General features: G+C 41.0%; 1 protein-coding gene across 4 annotated transcripts in view; it reads right to left on the bottom strand.

The window, feature by feature from the left end:
* mios (missing oocyte, meiosis regulator, homolog (Drosophila)) overlaps positions 1–14,921 on the bottom strand; it is a 55,924-nt gene that overhangs the window by 2,357 nt on the left and 38,646 nt on the right. For all 4 annotated transcript variants that reach the window (XM_059972588.1, XM_059972587.1, XM_059972590.1 and 1 more), the window contains exons 9-10: positions 14,641–14,845; positions 8,068–8,197 (exon numbers count right to left, since the gene is read on the bottom strand). In XM_059972588.1, coding sequence (XP_059828571.1) covers positions 8,068–8,197; positions 14,641–14,845 — 335 coding nt within the window. The remainder of the gene's footprint in view (positions 1–8,067; positions 8,198–14,640; positions 14,846–14,921) is intronic.

Here is a 14,921-nt window from a genome sequence, read left to right as displayed (position 1 = left end):
CTTACATGTTGAAATCGAACCAGCACCCACCACTTCTGCATGCAGCTTGTTCAGTATTCTCACTACCCTCTGAATGAAGATTCCCCTCTGTTCCTCTTGTGATGTCTAGTTGTCGATTCACCCAATTGCAATGAAAAAAGCTTGCTTGCATTTACCCTATCTATACCACTCAATTTGGTATAACTCCCATCAAATCTCCCCTCATTCACCTGCACTCCAGAGACTAAAATCCTAACCTATTCAGTTTCCCTTTCACTCAGATCCTCAAGTCCCAGCAACATCTTTGTACATTTTTTCTGTACTCTTTCAATTTTACTGTTATCTTCCCTCTAGATAGTGACCAGAACTACAAGCCATACTCTAAATATTCCTAGATCCCTCTGTTCTACTGCACTCTAAAGTACCCTACACTCACTGCAAATCCTACCCTGGTTTCTATTCCTATTGAAGTGCAACACCTCACATCTGCATTAAATTCCATCTGTCATTTTTCAGCTGATGCAGATCTCCTGGCAAGCCTTTCTCTGTCCACTACAACCCCAATCTTGGCGTCATCTGCAAATTTGTTGATCCAATTTCCCATATCATCCAGATCATTGACACCTAACCCAGCACCAATCCCTGCAGCACACCAGTCAGAGACAACCATCTATTGCCACTTCTCCCATGATGACAATGTCAAATCCAATTTACTACCTCATCTTGAATGCCAAGTACCTGAACTTTCTTGACCAGCCTTCAATGCAGGACCTTGTCAAAGATCTTGCTAAAGTCCATGTAGAAAACATCCACTGCCTTTCCTTTATCAACTTTCCTGGTATCTTCCTTAAAAAACAAGATTGGTACCACATAAAGCCATGCTGACTATCCCTAATTAGGCTTTCTTATACAAATATTTATATACCCAGTCAGAATACCTTCCAAATATTTACCCATTGATGATAATCAGGCCCATGAAACTATAAGTTCCCTGGCTCATTCTTGGAGCCTTTCTAAGGAACTGCCAAGATGGCGCCCGGAAACCACTGTGACGCTCTGGGCTACATACAATATTTACAAATACACCTCTTTTGAATTACTACAGTCTGCAGCATGTAATTTCCATAAAAGCAATGCACTTGTAAATCTATTTAAGTAACTACAGATTTCACGATCTTCTGAAGGAATTGGCACCTTTAGAGGGCCATGTTCAAGGACTCATCTGTGGATCTGAATGAATATACCACAGTTATCTCCCCCAATCAGAAGCCCTGGATGAACAATGAGATCCAGAGTCTGCTGAGGACCAAATAAGAGGCATTCCAGTCTGGCGACCAAGAAAGTTGCACGAGATCCAGGTATAATCTCCAGAAATCCACCTCAGATGCAAAGTGACAATTCTGGACTAAACTTGAATCAATGAAGAATGAGTGAAAGCTGAGGCAGGGCTTGAATGCTATTACCTCTTACAAAGTGAAATCAAGCAACAGGGCTTTGCTTCCCAATAAGCTCAATGCCTTCTATGCTCACTTTGACCATCAAAACAAAGAGAACCATCACAAACTCCCACAGCCCCCAACAAGCCTGTGATTTCAGTCTCTGGTAAGACTGATGTGAGAGCATCCTTCAGGATGGTCAGCTCATGGCAAACATCCAGCCCTGATGGGGTAACTGGCTGAGACCTGTGCTGATCCAATAGGTGGAGTGTTCACGGAAATCTTTAACTTCTTGCTTTAGTAGTCCAAGGTACCCACCTGCTTTGAGCAGGCTTCAATTATACCATTGCCGAAGAACAACACGGTAACCAGCCTAAATTACTATCATCCAGCAGCAATTACAGCCGTGAAGAAGTGTTTTGAGGTTGGTGATGAAACAGCAACTCTTGCCTAAGTAGTGACTTGGATCCGCTCCAATTTGCCTGCCTGCACAACAAATCCACAACAGATTCCATTTCATTGCTCTTCACTCAACCCTGGAACATCTAGACAGCAAAGATACATCAGGATGCCCTTAATCAACTAAAGCTCAGCATTCAATACTACTAATCCCTCAAAACTAATAAATAAGCCTCAAGACCTCAGCCTCAAAACCTGTGCAATTGGATCCTCCGTTTCCTCAATTGCAGACCCCAGTTAGTTTGGATTGGCAATAACATCTCCACAATCTCTTCTCAGCATAGGTGCACCAAAAGGCTATGTGCTTGGCACAGCTCCAATGCCTTTGCTGATGACACCTCTGTCAAACGGTGAATCAAAGGTGGTGATAATTCAGCACAGATGCAAGACTGAAAATATGGCTGAGTGTTGCCACAACAACCACCTCTTACTCAATGTCAGCAAGATGAACCAAGGAGCTGATAACAGACTTCAAGAGGAGGAAACAGGAGGTCCATGAGTCAGTCCTCATCAAGGACTCAGAGGTGAAGAAGGTCAGCAACTCTAAATTCCACGGTGTTATCATTAAAGAAGACCTGTACTGGGCCCAGCACACAAGTGCAAATATGAGGGAAGTACAGCAAGGCCTCTACTTCCTTAGGAGTTTACGAAGATTCGGCATGATATCTTAAACTTTGACAAACCTCTATAGATGTGTGGTGGAGAATATATAGACTAGCTGCCCCACAGCTTAGTACAGAAACACCAATGCCATTGCAGAATTTTCTGTTCAAGTAGAAATTGATATGGGTGGGCCAGTCCATCATGAGTAAAGCCCTCCCCATCATTGAGCACATCTACATAGAGTGTTGCTGCATGAAAGCAGCATCCATCATCAGGGACCCTCACTCCCAGGTCATATCTCTTCTCACTGCTGCCATCAGGAAGGTGATACAGAAGCCTCAGCACTCACATCACCAGGTTCAGGAACAGTTGTAACACCTCAGCCTCATGAACCAGAGGGTATAACTTCACTTAACCCATCACCCACAACCTACGGACTCACTTTCAAGCATACAATTCCATGTGCTGATCATATTCCAAGATCATCTGCCTTACCTACAATAGTCATTGCATTGAAATAAGACAACTCAGACCAGGACACCCTTTTCAATACAAGAACCCAATTATCCAACAACCTGATGCCTTCTCTCTTGCACCATCTCCTTAGTCACATGTTAAACTATTACCTTCCTATTTCTATTTCTCTTGCACATGGCATGAGTAGCAATCCTAAAATCACAACCTTAGGAAGTTCTATCCTTTAACTTAGCACCTTAACTCCCTGAGCTGAACTCACTTTGCAGGATCTTGTCTCCCCTCCTGCTTAAGTCACTGGTACAGATGCGGATCACAAGCTCTGGCTGCTCACCCACCCAATTAAGAATATTGCAGGTTGTCATCATCTGCTGCTTTAATATAGGGCTACATCTGTTCCTTTTGTAACCTCCAAGATGAAGCAATCTATTTTCACACATAAGCGCATACATAATATTCATTAACACGAGAAAATCTGCAGATGCTGGAAATCCAAGCAACACACAAATGCTGGAGGAGCTCAACAGACCAGCAACATCAATAGAGAAAAGTAAACTCTCGGTTTCGGGCCAATTCCCTTCACCAGGACTAAAGTTAAGAATTTTAAAAATTGCTACACTGCATATTTCAAAATAAATGGAAGATACTAATGACTTTTTATGATTGATTACCTGGAAGGTCTCTCACGTGATGGGTATACTCAAGGTAAGTACAAGGTGATGTTTTATGGGAAATTAAACCGGGACAGGTCTAGCACATAGAAAGACAGGCCCTAGGGCGGGGGTCGGCAACCCGCTGCTCCAGAGCCACATGTGGCTCTTTTACGTCTGTGCTGCGGCTCCCTGTTGCTTTGGGAAATAATTGGTCAGTATTTAATTAAAATGTATTTTATGTTAGTTTGTTAGTTTTTGAAATGTAATTCTAAATTTGAAGATTATGGCGATCTTGTACAATCTAAATAAGACGTTGTGGCGGGCGACCCATTTCCTGACACATCCGAACCGGCTCACAATTAGCCAGCGTTCAGGCTAAGGGAGATAGCCTACGGGGGTTTGTGAGTACGTGTCTTTTGCAGCATCCGCGCCCATGGGGGGGCGGGTTGAGGGAGGCTTAAAAGTAAGGCTGTTTAGTCCGAATAAAGCTATCTTTGACTGCAGTTTACTGACTGCGTGTAGCACACCGCTACAACGTGTTTTTAACGCTGGCTGTCCAGAGGGGAGGTGCTGAAATGCTTTGTCGCGTGTCTGGAAGAAGTGAAAACTTTCCTGGGCAGCAAAGGGCTCATCTTTCCTGAGCTGGAACAGCCAGAGTGGCTGGAAAAGCTACACTTCATGGTAGACATGACAGCGTACCTGAACACGCTGAACACAGCTCTTCAGGGGTAAGCACGTACAGCCCTGCACATGTTGGAGGATGTTTTGGCATTCGAGCGCAAGTTGACAGTGCTTGCCAGAGATTTACAGAAAGGCACATTGTCTCACTTCCTCAATTTGAGAGAGTTCAAACAAGGTCACGACATGATAAATTCGGAGTATTTACATTCTGCAATCATCGCAATGCAAACATCGTTTGGGAAACGCTTCTGTGAGTTCAGAGAGGAAAAAAAACACATTATCCTTCCCGGTCACTCCCCTAAGCATCGATCCATCCTTACTGAATACGACTGCATTGTCAGGTGTGAGTCAACCTGACCAAGTATGATAAATATTTTAATTGCCTATTATTTTACGTATATTCATATGTTTTCATTGTTCAGTGAAATACTCCTTTTATTTTTCAGGTTGACAGCTGGCTGACGTTATTTTTGGTTTGCTGCTGGCGGCAAATTTAAGTTTGGCGTTTTTCATAAATACAAGAAGGACTCAAATAGACGTTGAGTATTTTACTTAAAAGTAACCTTCAACCCAACGTCTTTTTTTCGGAGTTCAAAATGTTTTTGTTGCATGCAGAAATGTAATTTCGTTTTCTCTGCAGGAGTTCATCAATTTCATAAATGCAACACATTATAGTTTGTTTATACATAGCATAAAGGCAAAACAAAACGTTGTATGCAGTGTTATTTCATTTTAAATGTCAAACGGGTTTTGCGGCTCCCAGTGTTTTCTTTTCTGTGGGAAACGGGTCCAAGTGGCTCTTTCAGTGGTAAAGGTTGCTGACCCCTGCCCTAGGGGTACATGTTACATTGTTCTCTGAAGGTGGTAACTGACAGCATAGCAAAGAAGCCATATGGCATATGTGCCTTCATTGGTTATGGTACTGAAACATATCACCTCCCTCTGGTGCTTCCCCCCCTCCCCCCCCCCAATTTTCTTTCCTTGAGCTTCCATCCTCTAGCAGATTCCCCCTTCTACAGCCCTGTATCTCTTTCACCTACGAACTTCCCAGCTCTTTACTTCACCCCCCCTCCCGGTTTCACCTATCACCTTGTTGTTCTTCCTCCCCCCCACTCCCACTTTCTTACTCTGACTCCATCTTTTTTTCCCAGTCCTGATGAAGGGTCTTGGCCTGATACGTTGACTGTACTCTTTTCCATAGAAGCTGCCTGGCCCACAATATTCATTGATGGGGTTTAAAGTATCAAATCTGGTCTACAATATAACCCATCACCATTCCCAACAAAAACATCTAATCGCACTCCCTTGACATCTAACACTAATATTGCAGTAGCAAACTTTACAGCATCACAGGGAACAGAAAATGGTTCTCTGGCCCACTGGAACACCAACTATAAAGCTGCCATTTACAACAGTCCCACAAGAATCTTATTTTTTCCGCCAATCAATTTCAAGATTCCACCATTCACCTCCACACTTGGCAATTTTATACTGGTGAATTACCACACTGTTAGCTCAGAAGCAAAACAGTTAAAAGATAAAATATGCAAACTGCATATTGCATCACAGATCAGGACTGAACCCAGGTCAATAGCTCTGATGCTGCAACACAAAATGCAGGAGAATCAGTACCTATAGAGGGAACCCTTCATCAGTTATCAGCTCTGTTTCAACACCATAATACCACTGAGAAGGACATACAGCAGGCACATGAAAAACAAGTAACACAAGATGCTGCCATGATTGAAGATGACATTTGTCCATTATCCCCAAGCTGATTCTGAAATCCTCTTACTGTGTTGTGGAAATACCCTTACAGGCTGTAACAGCTCAAAGGTAATCCATCATCAACATTTAAAAAAATTACAGAAAGGATTTTGCCAATGATTCATAGAATTATACTGCAAAAAAACAAAAAAAAACAGGTCCTGCAGCCCTCCTCATCTATCAAAATGCACTCATCTTATTTGCATGCATTTGGCACATATCCCTCTAAACCTTCCCTATTCGTATACCTGTCCTAATGTCATTGAATATTGCAGTTGAACCTGCCTCTGGCAGTTCGATCTACATAAGCACTATGCTACGTATGCAAAGCTTATACCTTGTTATTCCCCACACTCATTCCATTCCTCATTCTCATTATTCATGGAGAAGGGTCAAAGCCCAAAACGTCAGCTGTTTATTCATTTCCATACATGCTGCTGACCTGCTGAATTCCTCCAGCATTGTGTATGTAGTTTTTTGGATTTCCAGCATCTGCAGAATTTCTTGAGTTAACTCGCGTCTATTTGTGTTTCATCTCACTTTGTTCACCTTGCACACTCAACTCCATCACTTCTCCCACCTATAATCCACCAGTTCCTATTTCTGTCCCCCTCCTCTTACCCACCCACACCTGGTTAGTTTTCAATCCCCTTTTATGTTAATATACATCACATACCAACTTCTATTGCACTTCTCCCCATCATGTCCACATACTAGCTAGCTTACTGCTACACACAAGCCTGATACAAGGTCTCCTTTTTTTGGCAATGGCTACATGGGAAGGTACCATCAGAAAAGGAATGGATACTGGAGGAGATTTAAAGTGCAAAAGAGAAAACAGTCCCTTTCAAATACCAAAAGGAGAGAAAACATTTCAGATAGTACCATCACTTTGAAGATGTTGGAATCAATGAAGGATCCAATAAGGAATGTGGAACCTAGTGAAGGCCAACAACCCTATCTTGTTCTGCTTGAGAGAATAATGGAATGGGAGCAGAAATGCAGGAAATATAACAGACAACTCAAACTTGTCATCTACAGAGGAGGTGAAGTAATCTCAAAAGCATTGGTGTGGAAAGTATTGTCACTGGAACAAAAGTGACAACGAAGAATCAAAGATGGACAGTGTGAAAATTAAAATGTAAATTTGCATCAAAGGCAACAAAACACTGAAGTTCTGTATGAAAGGAGGAGCACAAATGCAAATACCTGTACCATGGAAGGAGATGGAGAAGGCCTCGACTTGGACCAGAACCAGGAGTGTTTCACATTTCCCAAATAGAACAGGCATAGTATGGACATGAGAAATGAGTGGAGTTGGAGAGGAGGTTAACCAGTCCAATACCTGGAATGAGCGAGTTGTCTTTGAGGAAAGGTTGGAAAGGCTAAGCTTGTATTCCTTGCAGTTTAGAAGAATGAAAAGGAATTTGATTGAATAATATAAGATCATGAGGTCTTGAAAGGCTAGATAAGGACAGACAAGAATCTAGAAGCAGGAGACAATTTTAGAAAAAAACCCAAAGGGTCACCCATTTAAGATAGATGACACAATATTTTCCTCAAAGGATGATGGAAGCAGAGTTTTTGAATATTTTTCAGGCAAACAACTGGTGATATTTCAAAGGATGTTCATATTACCAGGATGGAGATATTTGTAGCCTTTCACTGCAATAAGGTGGATAAGCTGCTACTTGATAAGCAAAAAAGTGAAAGATTTACACAGGAAATGCTGAGTAGTGGTAACAAAAAGATCAGCTATCATCTTATTAAATGGCACAGGATTCATACATTTATATGTTTATAATAATCCTAAATAACCTGATTAATTTTCATCAATATGACATGGTTAGCTTTACCACAAAAGATCACTTTCCCCCCTCAAAAAAACAAAGCAAATCCTAAACACGTCTGAGATATATAATTTATGTAGACTACAATCTGTACTTAGTTATATATGAGTACTATCTGCCGCTGCACCTGAGCAAGCAACAGTGACATAGGTATCTGATACTTACCTAAACCAACTGAGCATATGACCAGCGTGGCCTCCATGACGACAGTTTTGACACCAAGTAAACCAGTTATTGAACTGAGCCAATTTTTTGTCTTTGCTGAGATCAACCTTTTCATCAGACTTCCCAGTTCCTATTCCAACATAAGAAATTTTAAGCATTAATATTAAAACGACTATTCTCCCATGCTGTTCTTATCCTGAATTTGTTGTAGGAATTCTTACAAGAATTATTGATTTGATCACCTTCAGAGATAACAAACAAATAAATAATCATTGAATGAGTGCCTAGTCCTTATGGATGAAATTGTTTATATGTTACCCTGAACGGTGAGAGACAAGAGACTGGCCAAGAAAGGGGAAGCATATGCTGGGTTTAGCAGTCAGGGTTAAGCAAATCCCATGACTATAAAAAGACTAAGTATACTTTTAAGAAGGAAATCTAGGAGGGCAAAGACAGATGAATCTGGCAGGGATGGTTAAAGAAAATCCCAAGAGGTTCTATAGAGTGAAAGGTTGGATAGGGAGAGTGGATCCCCTTGGAGATCAGCAGGACCAGCTATGTCTTGAGCCACAGGAGATGGGTGGGACTTCTAACAAATATTTCTCCTCTGTTTACTGAGGAAAAAAAACATAGTTACTCAAGGGATGAGGGGAACAACTAGAAATATTTTGGAGGATGTACCAGGATGGAGATACTTGCAGTTTTTCACTGCAATAAAATGGATAAATCTCCAGGGCCTGACCAAGTCCATCCTCAAACTTTATGGGAGGGTGGAGAGAAAATTGCAGAGGTCCTTATGTAAATATTTGTTTCAACGTTAGTCACTGATGAAACCCCCAAAGACCAAGGCAGCTAATGTCATTCCCTTGTTTGAAGGTAGCAAGGAGAAGCCAAGGAATACAAGTTGGTCAGCCTGACATCAGGAGTAATAAAGTTACTGGCGGGAATTCTGAGAGAAAGCATCTACTACCATTTAGATAGACAGCACTCTGACTAGGAGTCATCATGACTTTGTGCATGGGAAGTAGTGCTTGAGAAACCTTTTAGAGCTGTTTGAAGTAGTGATTGAAGGCTGTTTCTCAGAATGGAGGCCAGTGACCACTGGATGTCACTAGGGTCAGTGTTGGGATCATTGTTATTTGTTATTTTTGGATGTGAATTTACCAAAGATTCTTTGGTAAGATTGGAAATGACACAAAAGTAGATGCTGATGACAGTGGAAAAGCTTACTGCAGATCACTAGGGGATCTTGATCAATTAGGGAAGTGGATTCAGAAATGGCAAATGAATTTCTATACAGTTAAATGTGAGCTGATCAAATTGGAAAGTTGAACCAGCATGAAATTTAATACTATCAATGGTGGGGCATTAAGGAGCATATTGTAACTAAGGGAGTCCAACATACAGCTCATTGTAGGTACACTATAGGTATATGGGGTAGTGAAAGAGGCCTTTAGCATACTGGCCTTCATCAGTCAGGACACTGAGTACAGAAGTTAGAGCATTATGTTGCAGTTGTACAAGTTATTGGTGAGGATGAACTTGGAATACTATGTAGAGTTTGGTCACTCTGTTATAGGAAAGATACAAGTTAAAATGGAAAGATTGCAGATATTACCAAGTTTAGAGGGCCTGAAATAAGGAGAGATTGGCCAGGGTACATCTTTATTCCTTGGAATGTAGAAGAAAGAGGAGCAATGTTATAGAAATGTTTATGAGAGGCATAGATAAGGTGGTTAGTAACAGTCTTTTCCACAGAGAAAGAGACACCAAAACTAGGGACATAGATTTAAGTGTGAGGGGAAAGATTTTATAAGACAGGTGGGGCAATCTTTTCATGCAGAAGTGTTGAGTATATGGAACAAGCTGCCAGAAAAAGTGCTCGAGGCAGATATATAAAAACATTTGAAAAGTTCTTGGAGGGGTACATGGAAGAGAGATTTAGAAAGACCTGAACTGAATACAGGATGTCAGGACTAGCTAGATGGGCACCATGATCAGCATGGTCTCAGGCCAAATGGACTGCATCTGTGCTCTATTGTTCTGGCTCTATAATTAGAGGGAAAAAAAAACACATAACCTCTAATTGCCAATTCAAATGTGATAAAATTTGGCTAACTGACATGGTTGAATAAAGTAACTATACATACTATTTAAAATAAATTACTACAAATTGCACATTGCATGTTTAGATGGAGATGTAACGTAAAGATTTTTACTCATGTACATTTTGAAGCCGCAAATATTGGTCGGATAGCAATTCTACCAATACTCAAGGAACAGTAAGCCAACTTACTCAAAGCAATACTTTAATATAAAGATAGCATATTCAAATATGTCCTAGAAGACAATAACTTAACCATTGAGAGTCTGTCATTTTCAACATTAACACTGTTGCCCTAATGCACAGTAAACAATGCACATTTCTGCACTTTTAATGGCATTGATAGTAACAGCATATTGCTGAAAGGACATTGAACATTTACTCACCACAATTCAATAGAATATAAAGGTAATATTTGATCTGCTTGGGTGTCATCTGGAGGAACATTTATAAATTGAAACTGAAGTTCACAAACCATCTTGTGAAAGAGTAAATTTTCATTCAGAAATCCAATCGAATTTTTGTTGAGAAAAGGAAACACCAACACTATCCTTCTGTTTTATTCAAATTCATGTCCTTTGAGGCTGGTGAAACCAAGGTAGTGTTACATTTGCATCTTGAATAACTACCTTCTGTATCTTCTGTCGAGGCTTTATTCTTATTATCACCATTGTTGAAATTGCTGAAGCAAGGAAAGTGGGCAAGTTTGAAGTCCCAATAGATTGATGGGTGATATTACATTGATTCACACAATGTCTGAGACACAACATAACAGCAGATAGAAGGAAGAGGAATTTTTAAGTCAGTACCAAGAGTTACAGAGTCTGGGTTCATGGGGGGTGGGGCACGGATGTTGATTGAGAGAAAACAAGCTGCGGTGAAATAATGGAGGGAGGAAGAAAACTGGTGGAGTTGCAGCAACTGCTGGCATTGACCTAATTACCTATATGATTAATTTTGTCGGATAAGGCTTCAACGATGAGTTCAGTTATGTATCATCAAGTGTTCTGTGTTGGCTTGCTGATCAAACTGGAGCACACTGCATGAGGATAGAGCATTATAGGTAGTCAGTAGTCATCAAATGCTAACGCCCAAGATAGTGCCTGAGAGTCTTTGTTTTCACCTTGACCACTATTTTGAATAGATGGTTAGGAAATAATGAATTGAATGTGCAGATAGGTATTAATGAATATGAGATAGTTGGGATCACAAAGACATGGCTCCAGGGTGACCAAGGATGGGAGCTCAACATCCAGGAATATTCAATATTCAGGAGGAATAGACAGGAAAGAAAAGGAGGTGGGGGTAGCATTGCTGGTTAGAGAGGAGATTAACACAATAAAAAGGAAGGACATTAGCCTGGAGGATGTGGAATCGATATGGGTAGAGCTGCATAACACTAAGGGGCAGAAAACGCTGGTGGGAGTTGTGTACTGGCCATCTAACAGTAGTAGTGAGGTTGGGGTGGCATTAAACAGGAAATTAGAAATGCATGCAATAAAGGAACAGTAGTTATAATGGGTGACTTCAATCTACATATAGATTGGGTGAACCAAATTGGTAAGGGTGCTGAGGAAGAGGATTTCTTGGAATGTATGCGGGATGGTTTTCTGAACCAACATGTCGAGGAACCAACTAGAGAGCAGGCCATTCTAGATTGGGTATTGAGCAATGAGGAAGGATTAGTTAGCAATCTTGTCGTGCGAGGCCCCTTGGGTAACAGTGACCAAAATATGGTGGAATTCTTCATTAAGATGAAGAGTAACATAGTTAATTCAGAAACAAAGGTTCTGAACTTAAAGAAGGGTAACTTTGAAGGTATAAGACGTGAATTAGCTAAGATAGATTGGCAAATGATACTTAAAGGATTGACGGTGGATATGCAATGGCAAGCATTTAAAGATTGCATGGATGAACTACAACAATTGTTCATCCCAGTTTGGCAAAAGAATAAACCAGGGAAGGTAGTACACCCATGGCTGACAAAGGAAATTAGGGATAGTATCAAGTCCAAAGAAGAAACATATAAATTAGCGAAAAAAAAGCGGCACACCTGAGGACTGGGAGAAATTCACAGACCAGAAGAGGAGGACAAAGGGCTTAATTAGGAAAGGGAAAAAAGATTATGACAGAAAGCTGGCAGGGAACATAAAAACTGACTGTAAAAGCTTTTATAGATATGTGAAAAGAAAAAGATTGGTCAAGACAAATGTAGGTCCTTTACAGTCAGAAACAGGTGAATTGATCATAGGGAACAAAGACATGGCAGACCAATTGAGTAACTACTTTGGTTCTGTCTTCACTAAGGAGGACATAAATAATCTTCTGGAAATAGTAAGGGACCGAGGGTCTAGTGAGATTGAGGAATTGAGGAAAATACATGTTAGTAGGGAAGTGGTGTTAGGTAAATTGAAGGGATTAAAGGCAGATAAATCCCCAGGGCCAGATGATCTGCATCCCAGAGTGCTTAAGGAAGTAGCCCAAAAATTAGTGGATGCATTAGTGATAATTTTTCAAAACTCCTTAGATTTTGGATTAGTTCCTGAGGATTGGAGGGTGGCTAATGTAACCCCACTTTTTAAAAAAGGAGGGAGAGAGAAACCAGGGAATTACAGACCGGTGGTGGGGAAAATGCTAGAGTCAGTTATCAAAGATGTGATAACAGCACATTTGGAAAGAGGTGAAATCATCGGACAAAGTCAGCATGAATTTGTGAAAGGAAAATCATGTCTGACGAATCTTATAGAATTTTTTGAAGATGTAACTAGTAGAGTGGATAGGGGAGAGCCAGTGGATGTGGTATATTTAGATTTTCAAAAGGCTTTTGACAAGGTCCCAACACAGGAGATTAGTGTGCAAACTGAAAGCACATGGTATTGGGGGTATGGTACTGATGTGGATCGGGAATTGGTTGGCAGACAGGAAGCAAAGAGTGGGAATAAATGGGACCTTTTCAGAATGGTAGGCAGTGACTAGTGGGGTACCACAAGGCTCAGTGCTGGGACCCCAGTTGTTTACAATATATATTAATGATTTAGACGAGGGAATTAAATGCAGCATCTCCAAGTTTGCGGATGACACGAAGCTGGGCAGTAATGTTAGCTATGAGGAGGATATTAAGAGGATGCAGGGTGACTTGGATTGGTTAGGTGAGTGGCCAAATTCATGGCAGATGTAATTTAATGTGGATAAATGTGAGGTTATCCACTTTGGTTGCAAGAACAGGAAAACAGATTATTACCTGAACGGTGGCCGATTAGGAAAAAGGGAGATGCAATGAGACCTGGGTGTCATTGTACACCAGTCATTGAAGGTGGGCATGCAGGTACAGCAGGCGGTGAAAAAGGCAAATGGTATGTTGGCATTCATAGCAAAAGGATTTGAGTACAGGAGCAGGGAGGTTCTACTGCAGTTGTACAAGGCCTTGGTGAGACCGCACCTAGAATATTGTGTGCAGTTTTGGTCCCCTAATCTGAGGAAAGACATTCTTGCCATAGAGGGAATACAAAGAAGGTTCACCAGATTGATTCCTGGGATGGCAGGACTTTCATGTGAAGAAAGATGGATCAACTAGGCTTATACTCACTGGAATTTGGAAGATTGAAACATATAAAATTCTAACGGGATTGGACAGGCTAGATGCAGGAAAATTGTTTCCGATGTTGGGGAAGTCCAGAATGAGGGGTCACAGTTTAAGGATAAAGGGGAAGCCTTTTAGGACCGAGATGATGAAAAACTTCTTCACACAGAGAGTGGTGAATCTGTGGAATTTTCTGCCACAGGAAACAGTTGAGGCCGATTCATTGGCTATATTTAAGAGGAAGTTAGATATGGCCCTTGTGGCTAAAGCGATCGGGGGTATGGAGAGAAAGCAGGTATAGGGTTCTGAGTTGGATGATCAGCCATGAACATACTAAATGGCGGTGCAGGCTCGAAGGGGCCAAATGGCCTACTCCTGCACCTATTTTCTATGTTTCTATAACAATGATCTGTCAAGGGTTACTCAGGGTATGTTGGTGTTTAGACTATGGCAAGTACTTTTTGTGGAGACAAGTTAAAAACAAATATTGTGGTTGCCAGTTTATGAGATAAAATGCAACAACCATGGATTTCAACACATTCCATTGCATCCTCTATTTGGCCCATGCATTTTGGTCTCCTGCCAGACTGTAGTTCAAGACCCTGATAGTCTATGCCATGTTGTGAGTACGGTGGTATTTTCTTAATGTTGTAGGTACATGCATCACTCATCTATACTGCAGAGCTTGAGTGTAAGACTTCTAATTTGCAGTCATTCATGAGTATTCATAGTTTCAAGAGTAATAATGATTCTAGAACAGCAAATAAGTTAAATGTGGCAAGTTATTTCCAATCTTCAGCAAAGACAACAACAAACTATGTTGTTCAATTAGTGCTCTAATTTAGACATCATACAATCAGATAGTATCTTTATACCAATTAGTGGTTACCTAAACAGCTTGAAACTGGAGTTCCCATATTGATAAGACAGAGTGCACAGCGAGGAAGAGGTTTACGACATCCTGGACAGCTTGTAACCTTTGATTTAGTAGGAGAACCACTCACGCCATACTGACTGAAGCTTCTGCCCTGATGTGGCATGGCAGAGCAGCTGTATGATATGGATTTTCCACAGAAGTTACAGCTCACAAACACCTGGAATGAATGCAATAATACAGCTGTGAACAAAAAAAACATAAAGCATCTTTAATACAAAAAGGTCTGACTTTCA

The sequence above is a fragment of the Hypanus sabinus genome, chromosome 6 (assembly GCF_030144855.1).
Source record: "Hypanus sabinus isolate sHypSab1 chromosome 6, sHypSab1.hap1, whole genome shotgun sequence".
NCBI lineage: Eukaryota > Metazoa > Chordata > Chondrichthyes > Myliobatiformes > Dasyatidae > Hypanus > Hypanus sabinus.
This window is presented reverse-complemented; position numbering and strand designations above follow the sequence as displayed.